The sequence below is a fragment of the Microtus pennsylvanicus genome, chromosome 11, assembly GCF_037038515.1.
Source record: "Microtus pennsylvanicus isolate mMicPen1 chromosome 11, mMicPen1.hap1, whole genome shotgun sequence".
NCBI lineage: Eukaryota > Metazoa > Chordata > Mammalia > Rodentia > Cricetidae > Microtus > Microtus pennsylvanicus.
The window spans coordinates 620,120-633,706 of record NC_134589.1 but is presented as its reverse complement, the minus strand read 5'-3'; the positions used below and the strand labels follow the sequence as shown (position 1 = coordinate 633,706).

At 46.0% G+C, this 13,587-nt stretch overlaps 1 protein-coding gene across 1 annotated transcript in view; it reads left to right on the top strand.

Annotated features, from left to right (window-relative positions):
* Positions 1–8,960, top strand: part of Foxk2 (forkhead box K2) — a 39,663-nt gene extending 30,703 nt beyond the window's left edge. Inside the window, exons 5-9 of the mRNA XM_075989739.1 lie at positions 636–829; positions 1,452–1,627; positions 2,793–3,089; positions 3,817–4,026; positions 5,912–8,960. Coding sequence (XP_075845854.1) covers positions 636–829; positions 1,452–1,627; positions 2,793–3,089; positions 3,817–4,026; positions 5,912–6,108 — 1,074 coding nt within the window. The 3' untranslated portion in view covers positions 6,109–8,960. The remainder of the gene's footprint in view (positions 1–635; positions 830–1,451; positions 1,628–2,792; positions 3,090–3,816; positions 4,027–5,911) is intronic.
* The last annotated feature ends 4,627 nt before the right edge of the window (positions 8,961–13,587 follow it).

Genomic DNA, 13,587 nt, shown 5'->3' with positions numbered 1-13,587 from the left:
GCTCTGTCTCAGACTTGGACAACCTGAAGCTGAACTTTCTGAAGAATGATGGCTTCCGAGTTGATTTTCTCTCTTTCCTAACGGTGTTATTGTTGAAGATCAAATAAACACATGGATGTACTTCGCAAATACAGAGCCGAGTACTTGACTAGAAGGTGGAGTCGTTAAAATTCCTGGTCTTTACTGACTTGCTGAATAAATCCTTTATACTGTATTAATATACTGTACATGGCATGGCAGACTGTCAGCTAGTTATGTGCAAACATTTCTAAAGGAGTGCCTTGTGTCAGCTCTTTGTCTTCAGACAGAGTTAGCAGTTAGTCCTGATTGCACCTGGCAGAAGTCAAGGAGGCAGTGACAGACCTTGAAAGGAGGTAGATATGGGAGATGGCAGAGCCTTAACCCTTCCCATGCCTAGGTTCCCCCTCTCTACCTGAGATTCCCTGAGTTGTGGCCACAAAGGCTCCAACCCTGAGCAGTCTCGTTCAGCCAGGGAGGGCTGGGCCTTGAAGCCTCTCTGTCACGTCTGCATTGAGCATCTAGTTTTCTGCTTTACAGGACACTAAGGCTTGGGCACATCTTCATTTCTCAACAAAGAATTATATGAAGTCTACGTATTTTTTTATGTTTCATAGAATTCAATTCGCCACAATCTCTCTCTGAACCGTTATTTCATCAAAGTGCCACGTTCCCAGGAAGAACCAGGCAAAGGCTCCTTCTGGAGGATAGATCCTGCCTCCGAGAGCAAGCTGGTAGAGCAGGCTTTTAGGAAGAGACGGCCTAGGGGCGTGCCTTGCTTTAGAACCCCCCTGGGACCGCTCTCCTCTAGGTAAGGACACAGGAACCAGAGACCACACCCATGGTCAATAATATCACCTCAGTGTGCTGGGGAGCTTCTTTCCGAAAATGAGGACCTGCGGATGCTGTTACTGGTGTTGGGGTGGGGACTGGGGAAGGTTGGTTGTGTTTGTTCCTTACTGTTCTGCGTTCCACCTGTGTTGCTTGCTGTTTCTTTGAACTTGATGCGTATCTTACAGTAGGTAGACCCCAGTAGGCAAGGTCATGGGCCACGGTGTTTTCCTTTCTTTTGGCATGTGAACAGTTTTTAAAGCGACCTTCAGTTCTGTGCTCAAGATTTCTCATTTGTCTGATTTTGAAACCAAACACTTTAATCTATTGGAAAAGAAATGAGTTTATTAGAAACCGTAAGGCCCCACAGTCTGTTCCCTGCTGCGTCCTGCTGACTGGCTGCACAGGAACTGCTCAGAGAGGGCACCAACCTTTTCATGGGACTGAGCGGCCTCTGACATGCGTGTGAGAGAAAGTCAGAACACAGAGCTGCACTCAGTTGGCAGGAGACAGAAGGCTGCCCTTTACAAAGTGAGGTTGAGTGGACAAGTCCTTTCTGGGGCATCACTGTGAAAACCCACTGTCTTCTTTTGGTGACCCAGGAGTGCCCCAGCCTCTCCCAACCATGCAGGAGTGTTGTCCGCTCACTCCAGTGGCGCCCAGACCCCGGAGAGCCTGTCGAGGGAGGGCTCCCCAGCCCCCTTGGAGCCGGAGCCTGGCGCCTCACAGCCCAAACTTGCCGTCATCCAGGAGGCACGGTTTGCACAGAGTGCACCAGGTGAGACCACAGGAGGAGAGGTGGCGAGGGTCAGGCAGTGGGGCCAGACAGACAAATATGCGTGCATTTGGCACTAAAGCAGTAGTAGAATCCTCAGGAAGCTTCATACCTTGTGCCTGGTACTTTGTACAGTTCCTGAGTGTTATGTAGAAGGTTTCGGGGAAAGAAAGTGGCACTGGGAATTAATTTTCTCTCCCTCCCTCTCTCTGTTCCACTCTCTCCCCCTCCTTCCTTTCTTTTTCTTTTTTTTCCATCAGCTCAGGTGAGATAGAAGTATGGCTGTAGTGTGCCTGACCGAGAGGTTGAGGCAAGAGGATTGCTGTGAGGTTAAGGACAGCCTGGGATTCATAGTAAAGCCCTGTTTCTAAAAACAAAAGTCAAAGAATCAATATTTCTCAATTGCTTCATTTTTTTTTTTTTAAAAAAAGGTCTCTTCTCACTAAAAGAAGCTACACAAACTAGGCAGTGATTAGAATAAAAATATATCTACTTAATGAGTAGGTGAATATTCCCAGTTTACTTGCAAAACCATAATATAGAAGGAAATGTGTGCCTGGGAAGATGAGCATTTTGACCACTAGGCATGATGGATGCTCAGGGAAACCCTAGCCTGCTACCTGTCTGCAGCTGCTGGCGTCCACTTGCGAAAGCCAGGGAGTGGCCTGGGTCTGCTTATGCGTTTTGTGCCTCTGTCCTACCAGGGCAAGGATGGCTCATGTCTCTAGGCCCAAATATAGGGCATGTTTTCGAAGGAGGAAGTATAGAAAGAGGTAGTGGGAAAAACAAAGCTAAGTTTGCAGTCTTTGATTCTTAGATGTGGGAACTTAATGTCCCTGTTAAGATACTACGTTTCGACCATAAGAGATGGCTCAGTGGTTAAGAGCATTCTCTGCTCTTTCAGAGGACCTGGGTTCAGGTTTGGTTCCGAGTATTCAGTGTCCTCTTGTAGCCCCTGTGGGCACTCATATGGTGCACAGACATAAAAGTAAGCAGAGTAAGCAAAAATAAATCTTGAAAAATTGTAATAATAAAGATAGTATATATCTCTCATTAGTAATATTCTGTATTTTAAAGTGTAGTGTTTATGTTAGTAAGTGCTTAGTGTGAGAACTATAAGACCAAGGGCCATGCAAGCCTTAACACTGCTCATGTTTTCTCCCAACAGGGTCACCTCTCTCTAGTCAGCCCGTCTTAATCACTGTCCAACGGCAGCTACCCCCGGCCATTAAGCCTGTCACCTACACTGTTGCAACCCCAGTGACCACATCCACCTCTCAGCCACCTGTTGTGCAGACGGTACATGTTGTCCATCAGATACCAGCAGTGTCAGTCACCAGTGTGGCTGGACTGGCCCCAGCAAACACATACACAGTTGCTGGACAAGCTGTGGTCACTCAGGCTGCAGTGCTGGCTCCTCCTAAGGCAGAACCACAAGAGAATGGCGACCACAGAGAAGTCAAAGGTGAGCAAGAAGACAGCACCTCGTGCTAACTTTTCAGTCCCATAGAAGTTCACAGGCTCGGTTGTCCTTGGCTGTTTTAACATGTTCCTTAGTTTTTGTGTGATTGTTTCTTTTCTTTCTTTTTAGGGTGGCAATTGAGTCCACATACATCCTAGAGAAACCCTGTTTTACTAAAGCACACCCCTAGCCCACTGTTGGTTTTAAAGATTTTACTCTGTGTGTGTGTGGTTTGCACAAGAGTGCGTGCGTATGCATGCACCCTTGGAAGTCAGAGGTGGTATGTCTTCTTGGAACTAGAGTTACTGACCAATGGAGGTGCTGGGGATCAAATCTGGTCCTCTGAGTGTAGTATGTTCTCATAACCATTGAGCCATCTCTCCATCCCATTACTTGGTTTTAAACATTTCTGCAGTACTAGGCATCAAGCCTAGGGCTTTGTACATGTCAGGCAAGTCCTCTATGGCTAAGCTATAGCCCCAGCTTTTTTTACTTTTTTCCCTTTTTTTTTTTTTAATTTTTAAGGCACAGTTTCAAGTTGCCCAGACTAGTCTCAAACTTACTTTGTAACCCAGACTGGCCTTAACTTGCCAGTAGCTGAGGTGGTAGCCATGTGACACCCTGTGATCCTGTGTTGGAATTAGGCTTGCACCGTACTTGTTTTCATTAACTGCCAAGACCCCGGCTTTGCAACAGTGTATCATCTCTCTTCCTTTTCTTTTGATTTCAGTGAAAGTAGAGCCTGTCCCTGCAATTAGCCCAGCCACACTAGGCGCTGCTAGCCGAATCATCCAGACATCACAGGGTACCCCTGTCCAGACAGTGACCATAGTACAACAGGCGCCTTTAGGTCAACACCAGCTTCCAATAAAAACTGTAACGCAAAATGGAACTCACGTGGTGCCCGTGCCTCCAGCAGTGCACAGCCAGGTGAACAACGGTAAGAACGTTAGTTCGCGTCTGTTCGTCTCCCAGCAGAGGTTCTTGACTATGGGAAGAAGCATTCCATGCTTGGTTCTGATTTGACTTTGTAGTTTTGTCTGTGGAAACGTTTGCCGTTTAAAGCCGTGGGAAGTGCAAGGGATGCTGTGGGAGCCACGAGGATTGGTATTTTCCCACCACAGCCCCTTTGTCTCTAGAGTTTTTTTTTAAATTTTATTTATTTATTATGTATACAGTATTCTGTCTACATGTCTGCCTGCAGGCCAGAAAAGGGCACTAGATGGCACCATGTGGTTGCTGTGAAGTGAACTCTGGACCTCTGGAAGAGCAGCCTGTGCTCTTGACCTCTGAGCCATCTCTCCAGCCCCCTAGAAATATTTTTATTTTCATTCAGTTATTTTTACTTTATGTGTATGGGTATTTTGCCTGTATGTGCATCTGTGCACCAAATGCATTCATTGTCCGTGTAAGCTGTAGAGGTCAGATCCCCTGGAACTAGAGGCGCAACAGTTGTTAGCTGCCTTGGGGTGCTGGGGATTGAACATGGTTTCTCTAACCACTGGGTTAGTTTTCTGGTCTCTCCCCAGAAATTTTTACAACATTCTAGGGAAATACCAAACAAGAAGCCATTTAATATAAAGAGGGTTTATTTGTGCTCAGAGTTTGAAGATATAGCCTGTCATGGAGTGCAAGGCAACTGGCCACATTGTGTCTACTATTGACAAGCAGGAAGAGATGATCGCTGGAGTTTAGCTAACTTTCTCTTTCCAGTTCAGGGGGATATAAACTGTGTGTTGTCGGTGTGTGGAAGGAAGGTCGGAGGACAGCTTTGTTCCTGTGGGGTCTAGGATCAAACTTACTTTGTCACATGGAGGCACAAGCACCTTTCCTGCTGAGCCATCTTAAACTGGCCTCGTAAGGACAAACTCAGATTTTTCAGAGTTAATATGTTCTTTCTTTTTTGAAAAACTACTGGGGATGGAGAGATTATGGTTAAGAACCCTTGCTATTCTTCTAGAGGTTATGGGTTCAGCAACCACCTCTAACTCCAGCTACAAGGGATCTGGAAGTGTCCTCTGGCCTTTCCAGGTACCTACATTCACGAGTTTGCACACCCACGTAGAGAGATTTGCAAACATGCATATAAATAAAAAAGTCTTTTTACAATTTTTATAAAACTGTATGATGGGGTACATGTGCCGTACATAGCACACATGTGAAGGTCAGGACAACTTTGAGGATTTTGTTCTCTTTTCCACATTTGTGTAGGTTTTTAGAATTGAACTTTAGTGGTCAGACGCAAATGCATTGTATAGTCTACTATAAAGACTGTGCATATAGTCAGCAGTGTTGGGGGGTAGGGTGCACATGAAGGTCAGAGGGCAACTTGTGGGAGTCGGTTTTTTCTTTCCATCATGTGTGTTCTGAGTATGGAGCTCAAGTTCTCAGGCTTGGTGGCAAGCTCTAAGTTACCGTACTAGCTTAAGCATGTCTTCTTTATAGGCAAATGCTTTAGGTAATGACTTGAACAGGTGAGAAATGGCTGTCTTTCAAACCAGAATAGCCTAATTTCCTCCTTGGAAGGAACAACTCTCTGTCCTTCGGGTGAACAGAAGCCACCCCCGTCTTGACAACAATGAGCTCTTGAGTAGCTTATACGTTTTTAAAGCTGCAGAAGTTGTTCTTGTTGATGGAAATACCCACTAGCCAGGCTTTGACTGCAGCTTTCCTGATTTCTTCTGCTTAGGATTCTCTGCCTTCGCCCTTCAGGGCCATCCCTAGGGTTCTGTGTAAGCTTAGCTCAGTAGATTTGCAGTGCCAGGGTGGGTTGTGGTCGAGGGTTTATGCAGTAGTGTGGGTTCTGACGCACTGTCTCTCTTCAGCAGTGGCAAGTCCTCTCCATATGCTGGCAACCCATGCGTCAGCATCGGCGTCCCTGCCCACAAAGCGCCAGAACGGTGACCAGGCAGAGCAGCCGGAGCTCAAGCGCATTAAAGCAGAAGATGGCGAGAGTATTGTCATTGCCCTGAGCGTAGATGCGCCACCAGCAGCTATGAGAGAGAAGGGGATCCAGAACTAGCTGCTGGGAGACCTTCTCTTCAGACATCAATTTGTGGTGCCAAAAGGAGATGCTGCCTCTTCCTGAAGCAGGGAGCGCATCCTCAGTGGGTAAAGGGCCCTGCGGTTGGACTTCACCTCTTAGCACTGAAAACATGAACCCAGGTGGCCTTAAAACTCCCTAATTTAAAGACAAGTTAGACTTGAACAGACCCACAACAGCAACCCTGGTTCCAGAGGTGGTGTCTCCTACAGAGCACTCGCTGGGCTGTCATCTGTGGGCTCAGCTTTTACTACAAGCAAGAACTCTGAGTCTCTTGTGCAGATGCAGCACCCGCTGCAAGTGGATCTCTCTGGCTTTCCTCTAGGGGACAGAGACATAGCCACCTGCTGCCCTCATAGGACCTGCTGGTTGCGGCTGAGAGACAAGACAGTATTTTGTTGTCTACATGTGGAATTAGAATACTTGGAGATGTCCTTTCTTTACTAAATAACGGGGTCTTTGACATTTCATATCACTCCATTTCTACTCTGGAAATTTGAGATTCATTTGGGGGAAGAATGTCATTCTGTTTGTTTCTGTGGTTTGTTTCCAGCCCATGGGATGGTTTGCTATGGTCTGTCCTGCCTGTTTGGGTGGCACTTCTTTAGGATACCTGCTTGCCCATTTCCGTTCAGAGCAGTTCCCTGTGCCATTGTAGAGGGTGGGTGGACTGAGGCTGCATGGACCTTTAAGGCCGGGGCACTGGGACAAGGGACCCCGGGAGCCTCTAGCCTCCGGGCTGCACGTACCTGTTCTTGCGCGTTCTGTTGTCTGTTTCTTTATGTTGACTTTGTCCTTGGCGTAGTTTCCCACTCTAGTAAATGAGTCTCCTACATATTATGTATGCTTAAAGCAGCAGATCCCCCTCCCCCCTTGGGAAACAGACCCAGCTTCTGTTACACCTCCCTTTTCAGACTGAAGTCATAGGTCTCTCCCAGAACCCTGCTGGGAGTCATAGGGGTCCGCTCTGGCTTCTGGCACCTGACTGGTTACCTGCATGGCGAGAGCTCTTGGAGAGATTTGAGGGTCTTGGAAGTAGGACCCAGTGGCCAGGTTCTCAAGAATCCAGGCCATTTTCTGATTCTCTAGAGGTTTCTCTGGCTTTTCAGAATGAAGTACCACACTAAGTCTGACTTACGTCCTATATAAGTAAAGTTTAAGAGGGAAGGGTGAGGAGAGGTGGGAGGCCAGCAGCCCAGCCCACACTCAGGATCACCGCTCATCTTTCCGGAGCATTCTGGACTTAGCTGAGCAGCAGGCAGAGGGACTTAGCCTCATTGTGGGTTGGTTTTTTTTTTTTAAATGTCATCATCATAACGTTATTTATTTAAATGTAGTTATTTTGGTATTTAATTTTTTTTAAGAGAAGGGGGGAAAACCCTGTATTTTCCTGGTAGAATGAAATGGCTCAGAATGGTATATTTAGGCAATTTAAAACATTATTTACATAAAGACCAAATATGATAAGTCTGTTCTAAGTATTGCTTCACCCACAGTATGGAGCTGTCACAATGTTACTGCAGATGATGTGTGTTGACGTTCTGGAGTTACTGCACACAAGCTGGATTTATATAACTCAGCCACTGAAAACAATAAAAGATGAGACATCATGTGAGTGAGAACACGTGTGTGCCACAGCAGTCTGCCTTTGGACTGCAGCCTGGGGGACTGGAGCCCCTCCCAGCCGCAGTCTGCCTCCTCCATCTTGCAGGTAACCTTGAAATGTGTATTTCTTAAAGGTTTGCATTTTGCAAAGCACTTTGGGTTCTCTTGTGCCCAACATGTGGGTCCCAGCTCTGGGCCTCAGTTATGTGGTGCGCTAGCAGGAGGCCACCCTAGTGAGGTGGGTTCGGGCACCACCAGCTGAACATACTGTGTGTCTGGGGACATCTGCCTGTAGCATGCTTGACTAGGATTGGGTAGATGTTCCTGCGTGAGTCAAGTCTGCAGACTCGTTACCTCTGAGCTCCAGACAGACCTTAGGAGTCTGCAGGGGTTTCTTTTGGGGGCTCATAGAAAACTTTTGAAGATGGAAGGAGGATTTTTTTTCTTGAAGGCCACATTCTCAGTCTCGAGTGAGTGAAGTGTCCTGTGTAGCCACAGTCACACACTCACCTCTTCTCCTTGCTGCTCTTTGGTACATAGGAATGTAAAGCTGAACGGAGCGGGCACAAGCTAAGCCGCAGACTAACAGTACTGAGCCCAGGTTTCCTTGCCAGTGTTGCAGGCACTGCTTTAGTCTATGTTCCTCTGAGTCCCCAGAAGCCGCTCCACACACCATGGCTGGGCTCATCTGCTCTCTGATGTGGGGTGGGGGCAATGACCCTGACACCACAAGTAGCTTGCAGCACTTCCCAGGTCCACTGTGGCACCTCAGTGTTGAATGCTTAACGAGTCTCTCTTCGACCTTTACCAAACTTCTGAGCTCCCTCAGGGACTAGATAACTTGAGTAGCTTTGGCTTGAACCACACAGAACACAAGGGGAAACTTTGCTGTGCCCTGGGTACAGTGCATTCCAGAATGTGTGTGGCATACTTTGTATATTCTCCACACCGCAGAATGTTTCCATAAACACCCCACCTCACCTCCTTGTCCTCTGCAGGGGGTGGCTGGGCACAGAGTAGCTGAAGTAGTTCAGAAGGGGCTGGGGAGTATCAGGACTTAGGCTTTCTACGCTGTGACACAAGGAGAGAAGTGACAATCGTGAAGTCCGAGCAACTGCTGTTCTAGAGTAAGCAGAGTGGTGATCTGTGTGCAAAGATTTGGAATTTTTAAAAAAAGTACCAAGTTCCTGAAATTCAATAAAATATTTTTATTAATTTTAACTGAATACAGAGTATCATTGTCTTTTGATAAGCAGCTACGTCTGTCTTACGTCTGTGCTGGGAGACTTTCCCAGGAACACAGGTGTGTTCAGCACAGGCTTCTTCGGGGGTGCAAGCACAGGGCACAATAGTGACAGCTATACAGGCAGCTGTGTGCTATCCAGGGTTGGAGTTCAATTATTTTAGAGTTTAAGTTGTCCGTGTGCACCCCAACCCCAATGCTTGCCCTCTGACCTAAGGATCAAGATCACCGAAAACAAGAGATAGCAAAATGTTTGCCAAAAAGGTATACAGGTGTTGAGGCTCCCAGGTGATGACAGTGGCCTCCCAGCTGCTTTCCCAGGACGGAATATATGGAAACTCTATGTTGGGGATGTGTGGTCAAAGCCAGGAGAACTTACAGGTGACGCAGTGGCAGCCCAAACGTGGGGAGCATCCTGAGAAAGTGCTCCCATGCAGGTGACAGTAGACGCCCACAGTGCTCTGGTAAGCAAGAAGTGGCATTAGGAGCATTGAATATTTAGAAGAACCTTGACAAGGAATTGGGAGGGTTGATCAGTAAAATGTTGGCCTTGGATGTACAAGTCTGGATTTGATCCCCAGAACTTGATACGTCCATGTGGTAATCCTATAATCCTATCCCTCAGAAGGTGGAGGCAGGAGAATGAGAAACTGAAGGCCATCCTTGACTGCAGGGCAGGTTTGAAGCCAGTCTGGGCTACAGGAGATCTGCTCAAGGGGGAGCGGAGAACCCTTTAACAAACAGGGGAAACAGGGTGCCTGGGAGACAGAATCTGGGGATACTAGCATGCACAGGGGGTTAGAAATTCCCCGTACTACTGCACCTCACGTCCATCTGCAGCCATCATGGCAAAGCTGGCCAGGAGGGTCTGTGAATTGTCCAAGCAGTGCATGCAGGGTGGACCTGAGCAGCCCAGAGCAGGCTGGGAGAATGCTTCCCACACACAAAGGTGGGTATGACTTCACAAGGTATATGGATATGAAGTCAGCCCAGCAGTGGTTGCTAAGGTAAAACCATATTCCAAAGAGTAAGCAAGTGGCCAAAGAAAGCTCAACCCAAAGAGGACAGCTATCAACTCCAATATGACCTAAATGTAAATAAAAACAGATGACCATTGGAGAAGAATTAGCCATGCTTCCTAAAATAGAGCAAATGCTCTTGAAATAAATCAAAAGGTATAGAGCTTGGGCATCATAAATGATTCAGTAGATACAGCATTTGGAAATGAAAATAAACTTCAGGGACATATGCCCCTGAGTTCCCAGCAAAAGATGGACTTGGCTTTCAATAAAACAAGCCAGGTGGTGGCGCACACCTTTAGTCCCAGCACTCGGGAGGCTCTGTGAGTTCAAGGCCAGCCTGGTCTACAGAGCAAGTTTCAGGACAGCCAGGGTGGTTAACCAGAGAAACCCTGTCTCAAAAAACAAAAACGAAAAGGAATGGGATGTGCGAATACCCATGAGTAGAGACTATTGAATTTAGATCCCACGTAAGACCACAGTTAAGATAATCTTTTAAGTCATGGACGGGGACTTCACAGTCATTGTGAGTCAAAGGAGAGACTACTGTCTTCTTAGGTCCATGGATGGACACTAAGCACAACTAGGAAATTTAAAGGGCTAAGGAACACTATTGATCAGAAACTGAACAAGCAGAACAAAATGCTCTTAGAAAATAAAGAACTAGCTAACCAGTGGAGCTGCTTCAAGTACTAAGGAAGTCCTTGTGTTTTCATTTAACTGATAACAAGGTGAGAATTTTAAACCTCCAGGAATCAAGAAAAAGTTAAAAAAAAATTAGAGATATTTAAGCAAGTAACTTGCATTTTTAAAATGTGATCCTTTTAATTTGCCTGTATTAAAATCATTCAAAACAAAACTTAATTGCTGCTTGCTTAATTAGAGCATTTACATTGATAAAGTTATGAAGGAAGCAGAGATTTGACGTGGTAAAACTCGTACTGGAAGTTAGCTTTACAGCCTAAGTGTAACTCTGTTTCCTTCTATGCTACTTAATCCCACCACAGCGTGAGTTCAGACAGTGACTTTAGTAGAATCTGTACAGTTCACAATGGCCCGTCTGCAGTGTCTACGATCTAACACGGAGGCCAGGAAGACAGCAAATGTGAGCCTCCCTCCGAGCAAGAGAACCAGCTGGAAGTACTCTAAGCTTTAGACGTGGAAACCAGCAGGTAACGGCTTTATTTCCAGTACTATGAATTAGCACAAGATATAAAGGAACATACTCGAATGAATGAGCAAATTAAACTCTTTAATCAAGAACTAGAAACTAACTTTGGAACTGATAAACCCACCTGAAGTTAAAAATATATGCCTGTAATCCTAGGATTTAGGAAACCGGCAGGGTTCCAAGTTCAAGGCTAGCCTGGATTGTACAGTGAGTTTTGATGGGACCCAGGCCACAGCAAACTGAATTAACAGACAAAAAAAAAAAAAAAAAAAAAAAAAGACACAGCCTGTGCTTGGACAGGATGGGTGGGACAATGACAGAACCACACTAGTGACATCACTGAGACGGTAACCAATAGAAAGTATCATCCCTGCACTTGGGAGGCAGAGGCAGGTGGATCTCTGTGAGTTTGAGGACAGCCAGGGCTACACACAGAAACCCTGTCTCGAAAAACCAAATTAAAAAAAAAAAATCAGGGCTGGAGAGATGACTCAGGTTGAGAGCATTGCCTGCTCTTCCAAAGGTCCTGAGTTCAATTCCCAGCAACCACATGGTGGCTCACAACCATCTGTAATGGGGTCTGGTGCCCTCTTCTGGCCTGCAGGCATACACACAGACAGAATATATTGTATACATAGTAAATAAAATTCATACAGATGGAAATAATTTAAGAATGTGTTACGGTCAGCAGTCAGTTTTCTGTAGTATATTAGGGAATGGGGTGATAAAGGGCAAGTTATTTTATTTTTATTATTATTATTATTATTTTAAAGACCAAATTCTCTGTTCTCTGTCTTCTATCACTGGGGAAAACCTCAGATGTCATGGTTCTTTTTTTTTTTTTTTATGTATACAATATTCTGCCTGTATGCCTGAAGGCCAGAAGAGGGCGCCAGACCTCTTTACAGATGGTTGTGAGCCACCATGTGGTTGCTGGGAATTGAACTCAGGACCTTTGGAAGAGTAGGCAATGCTCTTAACCACTGAGCCATCTCCCCAGCCCTTATTATTTATTTCCAAGACAGGGTATTTTCTGTGTAGCTTTTGCAGCCTGTCCTGGAACTTGCTTTGTAGACCAGGCTGGCCTTGTACTCAGAGATCTGGGATTTAGGACCCGCGCCACCACCCCGCTATTTATTTATTTTTTTTTTTTTGAGACAGGGTCTCATAGCCCAGGCTGCCTTGAACTTCTCCAAGACCACAGGTGTGTAATATGCCTGTAATGCATCAGTGACCTGCGTGTTGTGTGCTAACCAAACACATCTTTAGCTCCAAGCGAGAGCTGTTAAGAATAAGGAAGTAGCGCACGCCTTTAATCCCAGCAGAGGCAGGTGAGTTCGAGACCAGCCTGGTCTACAGAGCTAGTTCCAGGACAGGCTCCAAAGACACAGAGAAACCCTGTCTCAAAAAACCAAAAAAAAAAAAAAAGAATAAGGAAGTAAGCCCAGTGGCGGTGCATTTCTGAGATCTCAGTCATCTGAAAACTGAGGCAGGACTTGATCCGGAGAACAGTAAAACTGGGACAAGGGTGGAAGGAAAGTGGGTGTGGTGGTGTCTGCCTGTAATTCCAGCACGCGGCAGCTGGGGGCAGGAGAGTCGGGAATTCAAGGTCCTCTGTTGTACAACCCTCTGGGCTACAAGAGACAAACATTAAACCAGAGCTATAAAACCAAAAAGCCATACAGTTAGGAAAAGACACCCAAATGTATTTAACACAAAGCAGGGTGTAACAAAGAGATTTAGTGCAAAGTCTTACAAAACTGGCCCAGGTGGCAGTAGCACTTCTAAGAGAAAAAGTCAGGGTTTGGCTCATGTGCAGTCACTTGCCTGACATGCAAAAGACCAGGAACACGCAAGAAAAATTCACAGATGACTGTCATCCATGTTCACACAATCCAACCTTTCTACACATGAAGGTCTTGTTCTTCAAAGACTTGATTGAAATGGGCAGGGTTGAGGGCAGAGCTTGTGTTCCCAGGAGAGGTAAGGGGGGATATTGGTTGAGGCTGGAGATATAAGACTATTTCAATAAATTTGAAAACAATGTGCCCTGTGCCTGGCCTGGTCCTAGTGTTGATGTTTAGGAACAAGTGAATGAACATCAAAGCTGAGAACTCTCTGGAGCCCTCTGTGGTATACACACCCTTAATCCTATTAATCCCAACACTACAGAGGTTCTAAATTGGATGCTGGCCTCGTCTACACAGCAAGTTCCAGGACAACCTGTCTCAAATAAACAGTAAGAATTGAAAGCCTTCAGGCCCAACAAGCTTATACATCTTTGTGCACAGTTATTTCCGTTTTAGCACTGGTTGTGCTAGCAAAAAGTGCGAGTATTTTTGAGCAACCACAGTATCTCTGACATTGAACTTGCTTTCTTTTTCAAAGCAGTACTTGCAGTGTGGAGGCTCCAGGAACTC